A 14,575-nucleotide genomic window follows, 5' to 3' on the forward strand; every position below is an offset into this window, starting at 1 on the left:
TAACAAGATGCTACAGGTGCAATTTTAATATTCAAGCTCTATTCAATTGAGATAGTAGCTATGTCCTGCGTGCAGTCTCCGGCTGATGAAGAGGGCTCTCTGCAACTGAGTGCTGCACAGCGCGCTCCGGGCCACATCGAGCATCTGCGCCTGCCCAGTTATCGTAAGCACCTGGGAGTCACAAAGTTGCCCTAATAATCCAGTCCGTGTCTTATCTTCTGAACTTACGGACAATAGTGTAAACAACTAGCAGCCCAAACTGCAGCTCTATCAGCCATCAGAAATATGTACCACAAGAAAGGTTCCTGTATTTTATTCTTTCACTGGAAGACCCTTACTCCATTTAAAATATGGTTTTACTGCTTTAACAACCTATATTCTATTTTATTTTTTATAAAAACTGACTGAATGTTACTGTAAAATTCATTAAATTTTACAGTTTTCACAAGTAATGACTGTCTTTCAGAGGACATGCACAACAAGTAAATAAAGTAGGGAACGAAAAGTATTCCTATCTACATAGCTCCCAGATTTTCGGTATCATGTTTACTTTGACAGCACATGAATCTTTATCTACCAAACACCACCCATACGTACGATCCATGTATACTTTAATAGCACTTTATGTAACTCACAAATGGGGCTAGTGAAAATACTTTAGTTGATTTAAGGTCTTCATGCAAGCTTTTTATTTATTTTTTACTATGGTAGCATTTGAAGATGGCCACTGAGGGCTGGAACTGGTAACCTCTGTGTTGTTAAAAGTGACTGTGTCAAAAATAAAACTTTATAATATCTCTATCACCATCTCCTTAACCAGAATATTGTTTTTTCCAGAAGTTTTCTCATTCATGTGTGACTGTCAATGACTCAACAATTCCAATATTTGGTGAGTTGTTTCCATTACTCCTAAGTTATTATATTCTGCCATAATTGCCCACTATATGGAGGTCCACAGCGAAGTACTGAAATGAAGGCAAATTTTCATTAAAAATATTTTTTTATGTAGGCATCTAGGATGCAAACTAGCTCATCCGTGCGTAAATACGGCCGTGCTGAATCTGTGTGGAGGTGGAGACGAATTGCAAGTTTTGTGCCCACACTCCAAGGAAACACTCTGTGTGGCACCCGACAGCTTGGCCTCACTTACCTTCCTCTTCACTCTTTTCCTCCTCCTGCCTCATGTGGATTATCAGCATGTTGGAGAGTGCCTTGTACTCGGCAAACGACAGCGTCAGTTTCTTCTTCTGGGGGCTCGAAGGGGGGGCCGGACTCCTGGGGGCGCTGGCTCTCCCGAGAGCTGAACAAAAAAGCAAACATCAAGTAAAAATACACCAAATTAAATGGCGCACACAATTTAATAAGGTAAACACAAATTATTCAGAGTTTACATTTTAATTCTGAACCAGTAAACTGTTCTAAGCAGAGAGATATGAAGGGTTGTTCATGAGGGTGGAACAACTCTTCTAAAACAAGAACAGGGGGGATAGACCGAAATCTGAAGTAGTACGAGATGAGAGAGAGGTAAATACTGTGAGGCAATGTTACCAGCACGGCGATCGATCATTTTGGAAGGCGTCAGCTTCGATATCAGTCTTAATTTATACAGAGTCCAGTCACACTAATGCGACCAACTATCAAATGCCTGACCACTGCAAGATGTGCATTGTACCTTCCAGAACGACAAGATCACCCAGGGGACACTACAATGCTCCCTTCTCCAGCCTGGACCTTGTTGTAGGGTATGCCAATCGCCATCTATCTGATGGTGCATAGAACGTGATTCATCTGAAAGACCACCTGTCACCACTCAGTGGATGTGCAGTTATGGTATTGGCATGCAAATTCCAGTCTCCGTCGCTGATGAAGAGCGGTCAGCACAGTTGCACGAACCGAGCAACTGCTGCATGTGGGCATCCGCTTAACACTCACTGGGGAGACCCTGTTAGCAGCAGCTTTCATCTTCACCCATAGTCTATGGCCACACTGCACCAGTGTTGATTCGGCACCAGTTATGGATAGTGCCATTTTGCCATGCACAGTAAATTTTAACAATGGCAGCATGCAAAGGTTTACGAACTTAGCTGCTTTGTAAATGCTTCCACAGTTGCCATTTTGGACATCAGATTTATTGCTAATTTCTGCATTACTATAGTGACTGCACTCTTTGATGCATCCCCCCCCCCCCCCCCCCGACACACTATATACCCTCCACTGCTAGTGCTGCCACATGTCATCTGTGAGTGGGTTATTGCCTGTTGACATCAAACACACAGGTGGTGGCCACATTAATGTGACTCACCCGTGTGAATGAGAAGAGGGTCACGTGTGATGTATTAGACAGAGAATCACACAAGAAAAATGAATGGTTCCTTTCTTCTGAGCATAGCATTATTTATTCTTGAGTTACAGCTGATGTTTATTCCTAGCAGGTGACGTGAAAGCTGACAGTGTGATCTTATTGGGTAATAAATAGTCCCTGACGAGTATTTTCATGCCTGTTATGCGCATATACCGTGCATAAATTACAATAATTCAAAAGTGCATCCTATATGTAACTTTCACTGCTTAAAACAATAGGTCTTTTAGTACTTGCATGATAATTGATTATTAAGTGAAACCGAAATTATAAAATCTTGCAAGCAGCTATGATGGCAGCACCATCAAACGATATTTTCTGACAAACAAAGCAATATATAATTTCCTGGCAGATTAAGGCTGTGTGTCAGACCAGAACTCGAATCAGAGCCTTTTGCAAGCAATGCTGTTACTGACCGAGCACGACTCATGACCCCACAAAGCTCTACTTCAGCCAGTACCTCATCTCCTACCTTCCGAACTTCACAGAAGCTCTCCCAGATACCTGGCATGACAAACTGCTTCGTGACAGGTTATTACCGAGAAATGGCTTAGCCGTAGCTTAGGGGGTTCTCTATGCAAAGAAAAATAGATACTCACCTGGGGAACGGGGTGACTGGTGGCGTTGCCGGCTGGGCGGACGTGTGTCATCTTCGACGTCCATTCTCTCGATACCACTGAGGTTGTCCCGGTCCAGATCCATCGGTTCATCCGCATTCCCGAGCCCCTCATCATCCTCGGCGAGGTAGATGTCCGGCTGCTCGACTCTAATTATCGACTTATTCAACAACCTGTACGCCTCGCGGACGTGCTTCTCCTGCACCTGGAGTAGTGTGTAATTAAAGGTGTATAAAAATTTGTTCCAACGATAAACAGGCAAATTACACATCAGAGGTACTTTTAGTGACATCATTTCCCCTGTTCACGAGCAAAAATGTTGAGAATCTGAAAGTGACAGTAGGCAAACAAGTTTTCTTGGGTAACAGGCTCACCCGCACCTTTGAAGGAGGCCAGTGACATTTGTTTGTTATGTATAGTGTTTGTATGAGTGTCCGGGATCTCCTCCCAAACCCCTACATAGATTTCAACAAAAAACAGCACAGAAACATCAGGCTTTACAGGTATCAGCACTGTAGGATTTATAACTTTCTAGCTCCAACAAAGGCAGAAATACAGGCAAAAACACGTTTTTCCCAGTCTGCAGCATAAAGGCAGCCCTGCACGAGAGGCATGCTGTGTCTGAGCAGTATCAGCCTGTTTTGCAAGGCAGTCGTACACTCAGGGACAAGAAACAGTTTTCCAGGCACCAATACATAGGCTACCCTGCATGACACGTGTGTTGTGTTGGAATAGTACTGCCCTGCCTATCAACCTGCTTTGCATGACAGCCTGTAAGTCAGGGGCAAATAAATGATTTTTCAATCCCATGACGCATAGCCTGAACTGTGTGACAGGCATTTTGCGGCACCAAAATCAGGCTGATTGACTGAACTGTACTGCAGGAGCTACACGTGCAAATTAGCATGGCTGGAGACAGGCTGAGACAGATAGAGGAGGGGACAGACAAATTGTGAGGGAGGAGGAAATGGAACAGAGGGGAGGAGGGGGAGATCCATGAGGCAGGTCAGATGTGTAGATGGCTGGTGGAAGAAAGAGGGAGAGGAAGAAAGATATGGTCAAAGAGAGGGTGGAGGAAATAGAAAGAATGGGGAGGGTCTGATGGGCATATAGGTGGGAGGATGAAGTGTACACAAGAATGAAGAGGGTGTGGAACGTGAATGTGGGCAAAGCCTCAGAGAAGAGGCTAGTATATAAATAAAATATAGAATTTACAATACTGGCCACTTTTTAGTTTATTTTAGCAGGTAACTGGTTTCAGATATACAGACGTCATCAGATATTAAAATAGCAGCAGTGCAGAGAAAGTGTCCTCAGCGGCTTAAAGTGGAAATCAGTTATCTGTTCAAATAATTTCATATGGGACTAAGACTGAATTCCATAGTTCACGAGCTCTATACTCCCTGCTGTGGCAGTTATTGCTTCTAACGATGTGCCATAAAATGTGTCAAATTTATCCAGTGTCAGAAGTATGGTTGCAAGATAGCTCAATAAGAAAACACCAAAATCTGTGACAATAAGTGGTCAAAAAACTACTGGAAAATAGCTTATCAGACATCAGCAGTTCTGGACCAAACCACTTCATTTAGAAAATGAAACTCAAGACATCTAAAGAAAAAGGCAGTGACAGAAAACTGCACAGTGAGACAAAGTGCAAGAGGGAGAGACAGCAAAACAAATTTTCGCAGATTATTTACACTTTCTGCTTCAATGCATGACTTAATTCAGTCAACAGACAGTAGAGATTAAGGGTAAAGACAGAAAACACAAAGAAGATAACTATTAGTAGAAAGGAGCACAATGTCGAGTGTAAGATCAAAAATGGCTGAGACATGGAAGGAGAAAAACTGACAATTCTTGTAGCTGGGAGGTGATATTATAGAGAATGGTAGAAGTAATGAAGCTCTAACAAATAGTTTACTGCAGATGATGAAAACTTTCTCCAACAAAAAGAGCTCTTGAAATGCAAACATTTTACGTTAGGCTTGAATGTGATGATTGAGAATATAGATTGTAGTGTAACAAGGTATTGGAGCTTTCACACTGCTGCACTTTCCACCTCAGCAGTTACAGGTGAGGAGACTTTGCGGTAATATAATAAATGTTAAAATTATTTGTTTATTCATTCAAATTATTTTTGCTGTATATTAGAACACTGAATGAAACAGACATTTCATAAATGTCTGTTTTTTTCCTTTTTTCCATTTTTCTATTTCATATCAAGTGTATGAGCAACACACCATGTCAATGGCGGACGGTTCGTTGCTGCAACCACTTAAGCTGAGCCGGCCACCCTCAGACCCACATCCACATGTTATGGTGCAGTGAACAGTCATAATATACATTTTTGCAACATAGAAAATCCTTGGTGGGTATGCCACATTAATAGACAAAGTGAGGTATTCCGTTAACGTGTGGTGTGGAATCCTTATTTCAAAGGTGCTCTGACAGGTGAGATGTATTGACAATGTATTGAAAATGCCAATATAGATGCAGGAGACATACATGGATGGTGCATGTTGGTCACCTGCCCATTCTGGGTGTGATGACATGCAGAGTTCCTACAAGGTGGTTAGAATCCAGTGGTCATCAGGAATGCTCTGCGCAGTTGCAAGGCTTAAAACTGGTAGATTTCTCTTTGTGGGGATGTCTGAAGTATTGTGGTTATGTCACAACACTAGATGATTTCAAACAGTACACCAAGGACATCTGGCACTCTGCGACACTGGCAACTTTACACACATCATAGTGAAGTTGCACCGAGCTGTGCAGTCGGGAAAACACATCACTTCAGTGAATATTGCGCAACCAGAACATCCATCTGAACAAAGCCAATAACGTACATGTTATATCTTCCCATACAACTTTGATACAAACTGATTTACATTATTTTGTAAACAGTTGGTTTAAATACATGAGCTACAAGACGGGGGTGGAATGGGAGGACTGAAACAATGACACCATACACAACTCGAGGTTGTAACTCTCTGGAAAATAACTACATAGACTATTTTAATAAGAAATAATCACAACAGCTGCCGTGAGGTGATTTATTGATCATCTACTGGTTCACGCCTTGTTTCACGACTAAAAAGTCACATCTTCAGGTGCCAAACAATCAAACTAAAGAAGGCGGGGAAAAAACCTTTTTGTCAATCAACATAGACTAAACTGTATTACACAATTTTAGTTACAAATGAAAGACCATGGACCTTTTTAGACATTGAAGCTCCCCCTCATAAAAAAAACAGATGGCCCCATCCTCATGCAGATCGTAGCATAAAAATGCAACGGTCAAAAACTTGTGGAATGTAACCTAGAGCAAAAATTGGTACTAAGAACCCAATGAAATTATAAAAGAACCCCCCCCCCCCAATAATAAATGGTGCGTACACAAGCAGCAGTGAGAGGCCATGCCCGGAATGGCCCAGCCCAAAGCACAGTGTATACAGACAACTCAGATGTAACACGTTCCCACACATGCGCAACAGCGCAGTATTTCTGTGCATTACTCCCGAGTTTTCATTACATGTATGCTTTGGGCAAGGCCACTCTGGGCAGGTCCTCTCCCCACTGCTTGTGTACGCACCATTTATTATAGGGGATTTTTAAAATGGATTCTCAACTTCCCTTGATCAACCATTATTTATCACTGGGATACTTTTATAGTTTGATTGGGTTCTTAGTTACGTCTCGCATGTAGTCCACTGTCAAGTTTTTGACTGTTCAGATTTTAGGTTACAAACAGCGTGAGGGTAAATGACAATGTTTTGTTGAGGGTCAGCTTCCACGTCTGAAAAGGCCCATGGTCTTTCCTTTGTTATTTATGTATAATTAAAAGTAGTCAGAGTATAGTCCATGCGGTTAAAAAAGGTTGCTTGGCATCTGAGGATGCGACTTTACAGGCACAAAACTAGTCATGAACCGGCAGGAGATCAATAAATTTTCTCACGGCAGCTGTTCCAGTTTTTTATTATTAAAACTGATTTCTACAGCTCCCACACACCAAGCGATCTATCTCCAAATAAATTATGTTCATAACACTGCAGACAAGAGTAACATTGCTTAGGTTTACCTATCTAAATAAATATTCCTTTCTTTTCCCTTATTATTTTGAAAAAAAAAAAAAAAAAAAAAAAAAAAGAAAGAAAGAAAGAAGCTTGCCCAAAACAACTGCTATGAAGGAGTATCAAATGCATCAAGTGGAGGGAAAGATGGAATACCAGATCACTCGAAAGGGTGACAAATGATGTGCTGTAAAACGAACAGACAGAGGCCGCCTGTTTTAGCTCCACTCAGAAATTGATTGCTCACGACTAATACCTTAAGCACCACATCTGCACTCCCTACCTCATCCGCACACTCCATCTTGGCCATGGCCTCCGACAAGCGCACCATGCTCTCCAGTTGCCGCACGGTGATGCGCCAAGTAGACTTGCTGCCTCCCGTGCCATCCCGCTGCCGCAGCTTCACGTAATTCTCCACCATCAGCTCACCGGCCACCTGCAATGACCATTTCACTAACTTTATTTGACACATTCGAGGAGGAGGAGGACGTTATCATCATCATCATCATCATCATCATCATGGACGTATTTGGGTGCACATCATCAACATACTAAAGTCTGCAGAGGCGAACATGCTTAAAAAAATGTGTGTTAAACAATTTTAGAATAAAATATTTCCTAATAAGCATAATAAAATGTGTGTCAAACAGTTTTAGAATACAGGAATAAAATATTGCCTAAAATTTCTCTTGTGTACCACACAAAAACAAACAAATACAAAACCTTGTCGTGTGTCCGTTCTTAATATGTGGATGAAAGGAAAGCTCAAGAAAAAAGTATTACAAGACATTTTGTTGGCTTATCACTGTGTTGGAATTAAATAAAACTACTTATATAGGGTGTCCTGCAGGAACGATCATTTGTAGCAAGAAAGTCTAGTAAACACTGCTTCTAAAATGCATACCTTACACGCGTACCTTATGAGTTAGAAGCACTGGTTCATTTTTGTTACTGAGAAACACATCTCATCTACTGAACAAGTGCTCATGATTATAAGTATATGCTTTTAGAGTCCGTGTTTACTTCATAACTTTCCTTTGAATGATCATTCCTGTCCTATCCCTGGGACATCCTGTATGTACCTAACAATACAGTTGGCTACTGGCAACAGCATTAGAGAAGTTTGACACTTTACCTGGGCATACCATTACCATTGGGCAACTGGCAACTACAGTAGAAAAATTTAAAAAATATATGGAAATTAATTTTCAAGTTATGTGCATATGAGCTTTCTGCATTCATTTGCTATGGATAAAGTAATTTTGATAACAAGTTAATTTGGAAATTTAAGCATGTAAAATGAGTTTGTTCAAGTCATGCTTGACGTAATTGTAGTACATGTTATCAGCTCAAGTTAGCACTACATAATAGTCACTTGGGTGTTTATTTTCTGAAGTGTCATTCTTGTGAAGACAAAATGTACTGTCATTTACAAGATTATTTTGAAGGCAAATTACAGAAGAGAGGATGCAAAAGAAATCTGTGTTATTTAATAACAGATGCCACTTGCATGATCTAATTCGATTTCTATACATATTATATAATGAAGTCAGTCACCGTGTTTTTCTGTCTGATTCATGGATAGCAAGTTGTCCAGCATATGTGGACACTTAGTACCAACAGGGATGGGTTGCTAGTTATAGATAATTGCACCTTCTTCGTGATGCAAAATGTGAACCAACATACATCAACCCTAAGAAGACGACATCATCATAATAAGTAAGTACTGTTTTGATATAAAAATGAAACAAACGAACTTTTTTTGCAATTTTATTTTTACATGAAAGCACACACTTTAATCTACTTTTCTACACAGTTCCCACCAATAATTGGTGTGTTTATGTCTCTTGTGAGACTCTGAAATGCCTCGTCTTTTGTGAGAATCTGAAATGCCTCCTTCAATTGAAAACACCATCGATTGTGCAATACATGCTGTGATTCATTTTCTTAGTGCTAAAGGGGTGAAAGCAGCTGAAATTCATCATCAGGTCTACAAAGAGTATGAAGAAAACATTATGAGCAATTGTACGGTACTGAAATGGGTGAGAGCTTTTAAACGTGGTTGTACAAACGTGCACGTTGAGGAATGAAATGGGCAACCTTCAATCACTACTAATGATTTGGTGCAGAAAGTTGATGAAAAAGAGAGAGAACAGACACTTTAAGATTTCGATGTCATGTGATGAGTGTCCTCAAGCAACAGCAAGTGTGTTTTATGCAATTCTTGCCTAATCAGGCAGCAGATTTTTATGATGATGGCATTCAAAAGCCAGTTGTACAATACAATAAGTATGTTTATATTGATGGGAATTATGTAGAAGCGTAGATGAGAGTACACGCTTTCATGTAAAATTAAAATCTCTACGAAAAGTCTGCTTGTTTTATAAAAATAAAACAAGCCGAATTTTCATAGCAATTTTAATTTCAAAATGGTACTTACTTAAAAAACATGCCCTATATAATGAGGCAAGTGATAGATTAGAATTTTTTTTTTAAATTGAGCATGTTTTCTTACAGTATGAATTTGAATAACACAATCTGTGTATGAAAGACACATCACTGAAATCTGATCTTTGGTGAGAGGGGCGTTATATGTCATTTAATGAAAACAGAATGTTAACCACGAAAAATCAGAACTAACAAGTGTAGAGACAAACTGAGAAAGAAAGAAACTAGGCTAAAGAAGCATACAAAATGTTTGACTCACATCGCTGATGAACGGCTTGAACTGCCTCGCAAACAGAATGTATCTTATGACATCCTCCTGCGAGTACACCCTCTCCACCGACTCCTCGACGTTGCTGTGCAAGTCGACAATTTTCCTGGCTATGGCATAGTCCACCACCTGCAGAAAATCACAATGCCAGAAAAATGAACCAATTTGTAAAATTTAAGAAATTGCATAATCTTACATTATGTCACTATCTTGACTGGAAACCAAAGAAAAGAAAGAACCCCCCACCCGCACACACACACACACACACACACACACACACACACACACACAGAAAAGGATTTTCAGAGACTGTTCCCATTCACAAGTTTTGTTGATTTACTTAAATCATTTTGTAAAGCAACTTATTTTGAAGCATAAGCATAATCTTAAGGCTAAAATGGCAACACAAAAAAACCATTTAACAGTACATACATACTGATAATAAAGTTGTTCTATTCAGTCTTTGCATGTGCTGTGGCCATCCTGGGGAGAAACAGAAGTATGACCCTGCTGTTCACATAAAAAAATCGCTCACTTTGTTCATATAACATCTCTTCTTGGGGTGTGTACAGTTACACCTATTACTATTGCTGCTTGGATTTTGTTTACTACTATTTATAATCTTGCAAAGGACACTTAAAAACGTGTCATCACAATTGTCTCTGCTGTGCAATAGACAGAAGATGGTGGTCAAAACAACACTCGTTTTGATTTAACTGTTGATGTATGTATTCTGGTGGCCTCTTTATCATTCACAACATTATCTACATTATCTGGTGCATCTCTGATATTAGTTCACAAAACATATTAAATAAGAGAGAGGGTGACAACTTGATAATTTATATTAAAAAAATGAGTTTGTTTGTTCAAAAACTTAAATCTCTTGAAAGATCTTCACCGATTCCTCTGAAATTTTAACACAATGCTGCATTTGAATCAAATACAAAACAAATCCGGGTTACAGCTATGGCCACCCGCGTGGTACCATCCCACGCCAACCTATTCATGAGCCATCTAGAGGAATGCTTCCTCAACACCCAGAATCCTTATACCCTCTCCTGGTTCAGATTCACTGATGACGTCTTCGTAATCTGGATCGAGGTTGAAGACACCCTATCCACATTCCTCCAGAAACTCAACACCTTTTTCCCCATTCGTTTCACCTGATCCTACTCAACCCGACAAGCCACCTTCCTCGACAATGACCTCCACCTCAGTACCTCTGTCCATATCAAACCCATCAACCACCAGCAATACCTCTCCTGTGACAGCTGCCACCCATTCCATACCGAGAAGACCCTACCGTACAGCCTCGCTACCCGTGGCCATCGCATTTGCAGTAACGAGCAGTATCTCGCGAAATATACCGAGGGTCTCACTGAGGCCTTTACAGACCGCAATTACCCTCCCAACCTCGTACAAAAACAAATTTCCAGTGCCTTATCTTTCCAGTCACCCACCACCTCCCAAAGTCCTACCATCCAGCCACAGAGGAGCATCCCCTTGTGAGTCAGTACCACCCAGGAATGGAGCAACTGAATTACATTCTCTGCCAGGGTTTCGATTACCTCTCGTCATGGCCTGAAATGAGAAATGTCCTTCCCACTATCCTCCCCACCCCTTCCACAGTGGTACTCTGCCACCCACCGAACCTACACGATATCCTCGTCCATCCCAGCACAAGCCTACTCCCAACCCCTTGCCTCATATCCCTGTAATAGACCTAGATGCAAGACCTGTCCCATACGTCCTACCACATTCAGGGAGAGCTGAAAGGAGGAGCTGGACAGAGGGAGGGGGAAGGAGAAGGAGATGGCCAAAGGAAGGGGAGGAGGAAATAGAAACAGAAGGGAGAAGGTGATTAGGACATATATCCAGTTCCCATATATACAGAGGGGTCCAAAAAATGTATCCACTGTTTAAAAGTCCATAACTGGCAAACTAATTGACAGAGTTGTCTCATCTTTGGTAGTGTAATAGTTTGTAGTTCTGGCAATCGCCACACAAGCTTTCTATTGTGTTGTTTTGTTTTGTCATATAGTCAGTGTTTTGTTCTTAGTTGCACCTAGTTACTCGAGTAAACATGGCTGGCGCAAGGCTTACATTCAATGAAAGGAAGTTAGTTTTGAAGTGGTATTTTAAGTACGAAAACATTAATGTGGTTCAACAGCAATGGTGAAATGAGTATCAAACAGAGCCACCGACACGTTTAACAATTCGTTGCATTCGAGAGAAATTTGAAGCCAAAGTCTGTGTTAAAGATGTACACAAACAACGATCCGGACGACCTGTAACAGCTAACTCCCACTGTGTGTTACAACAATTCACTCGCTCACCACAGAAGTCTGTGAGACAGTGTGCCCATCAAACTGGAGTGAATCGCTCAAGTGTTCGGCGAATTTTGAAGACAGCAAAGTGGAAGTGCTACATCCCACAATTGCAACACGCAATGAACGAGGATGAACCAAATCGTGGAATGGAGTACTGCGAGTGGTTTACTAACATGGTGTGCAGTGATGAAGAGTTTGCAGAGATGATTGTGTGGTCTGATGAGGCACAGTTCAAACTAAGTGGTACAGTAAATCGCCACAACTGCATCTAATGGGCTGCTGAAAATCCGAACGTCCATGTAGACAAAGCCGTGAATTTGCCAGGAGTAAATGTGTGGTGTGGGTTGTCTTATCGGGGCTTGATTGGGCCATTCTTCTTTGACAGCACAGTTACTGGTGAGGTGTACCTTCAGAAGCTTCAGACATCCATTTTACCTGCCATCCGACACCTGTATGGAGATGGAAGAGTTTACTTTCAACAAGATGGTGCCCCAGCCCACTACAAAAATCATGTTAGGGCGTATCTCGACGAAAATCTACCAGGAAGATGGATAGGCCGTACAGGTGCTGTGGAGTATCCACCAAGTTCCCTAGACGTAACTCCTCTGGATTTTTACCTGTGGGGAACACTAAAGGATGTCGTTTATCGACAAAAGCCACGCACATTGGATGAACTTCGAGAATCCATCGTACATTCATGTGCAAATATCCAACTGAACAGGTTGCAGTCAGCAGTTCGTGCTGCAGTTTGGCGGCATTGTTTGTGTGTTGATGTTAATGGCGACCATTTCGAATACCTACAGTGATATCTTTAAGTTGGACTTTAAGCAAAACTTTGGCCAAAAATGAGACAACTCCCTCAATTAGTTTGCAAGTTATGGACTTTTAAACAGTTGATGCATTTTTTTTTTTTGACCCCTCTGTGTTGTAAACATGTGCTTTCTCTTTTCTTTCTTTTCATTTTAACCAGAGTGAGCCACAGCAGAGTGTGGCAGGGAGCAGCTAGTGACAGCATAAAATTTACTTTACAAAATTGCAAAGATATTGCTACTCGAACACAGATTCATGCATATTCTTAGTCATCACATATTTCCTAATTTTAAACTACTGAAAAGAATTTGGTGAATAAATTTGAGATCTTGAAATCTGCGACTGGATTCTGGATCTTGTTTCTCCACTTGTTGGCACAGACGGACATTTCCTTCAAGATATCCGTTTTATGGCTCTTCTCTAAAGTGTACAGTACTTTAAGACATTTATCTATCGGAACACGGTATCCAATTTCATCTATGTGCTTTGCTATAGCTGACTTGTTAGTGCTTTGCTATAGCTGACTTGTTAGCTTGCAAGTCTGAAACAGCCAATATGTTCTTCAAAGCAGGTTTTAAAATTTCTGCCCATTTGGAAAGTGTACTATTTCTTGCAATGACTGCATGTCACTTTATAAGTTACCAAAGTGCTCATTTTCCGATCTGGCTGTGATTATTAAAAAATATTCTTTTTATGGAAATGGCAGAGTAACAAATAAAGTAAATGTTCCCCCCACGCTAGGTCATCATGTTTCTACACGAGATAGCCACAGCACGTGCCAGACTGTAAAGAACAATTTTAATACATATGCAGAAGTTTTGTTAATTATTGCCATTGTGGCCTAAAGTTGAGGTCTGTGCCTCGACACATGCTGATTTACTAAATAATTTAAGCAAAAAAGGTTGTGACTGGTAGTGATCTCTGAAAAACCTTTCTATATTTCTGAAACAGCCACAGCCAATTAATAATGAATACGGCTTTAAACTATCACACTCACCCACTCAAACTGTCTAGGCCGACTACACTCGGCTGACACCGTTGCTCTATCGGGACGAGAGGTCGTGTCAGGTGGAGGGGGTGACAGGAGAAAGGAGGCACCGAGCGAGCGGAAGGGTCGGATGAACGGTTGACAGCTGGAAGGGAGACACAGTAGGTGTACAGTTTACGGATGCGGCACCAGCGGGCTCGTTCTGGCTGCAAGCAGGGGGCCTCATGTGCAGTGTACAGAGGTTTGGAGGAGGACTGGGAAGGGGAAATTGAACAGAGGAAGAGGAAACTGTGGTAAGAGTGGGGGGAAAAGGGGTACAAGGGTGGAGGTGGTCTTGGGATGGGGACTAACAGAGATTGGGTGCCTGGTTGGTTCATTGGTTGTGGGATAAAGGGATTAAACAATGAGGCATTACTTTCTCAGTCGAGAGAGAGAGAGTTCAGCTGGAGTTAGTGACATCAGCCATAAATTTGATCAAATTCTGGAAGTACCAGTGATATATTTATTTCAGTTCCAGTATTTCATCTCCTCATTCCACCCCCTCCCTCTGTATCTCCTCCTGTCCCTCTCTCTGTCCGTGTCCTACTCCTTCCTCTCTCTTTTTCTATCTCCTCCTCCCCGCCCCCCTCCCCCTCTGTCCATCTCCTCTATCCTTTCTATTTCCACATCATTTTGCCCCCTCTCCCAG

The 14,575-nt window shown here is 41.4% G+C and overlaps 1 protein-coding gene across 1 annotated transcript in view; it reads right to left on the reverse strand.

Moving 5' to 3' along the window:
* Window positions 1-14,575, reverse strand: part of LOC126215343 (DNA replication licensing factor Mcm6) — a 68,006-nt gene that overhangs the window by 11,318 nt on the left and 42,113 nt on the right. The window contains exons 10-13 of the mRNA XM_049942025.1: window positions 9,751-9,888; window positions 7,327-7,479; window positions 2,959-3,181; window positions 1,151-1,300 (exon numbers count right to left, since the gene is read on the reverse strand). Of these exons, the coding sequence (XP_049797982.1) occupies window positions 1,151-1,300; window positions 2,959-3,181; window positions 7,327-7,479; window positions 9,751-9,888 (664 nt within the window). The remainder of the gene's footprint in view (window positions 1-1,150; window positions 1,301-2,958; window positions 3,182-7,326; window positions 7,480-9,750; window positions 9,889-14,575) is intronic.

This window comes from Schistocerca nitens, chromosome 12 (genome assembly GCF_023898315.1).
Source record: "Schistocerca nitens isolate TAMUIC-IGC-003100 chromosome 12, iqSchNite1.1, whole genome shotgun sequence".
Lineage (NCBI taxonomy): Eukaryota > Metazoa > Arthropoda > Insecta > Orthoptera > Acrididae > Schistocerca > Schistocerca nitens.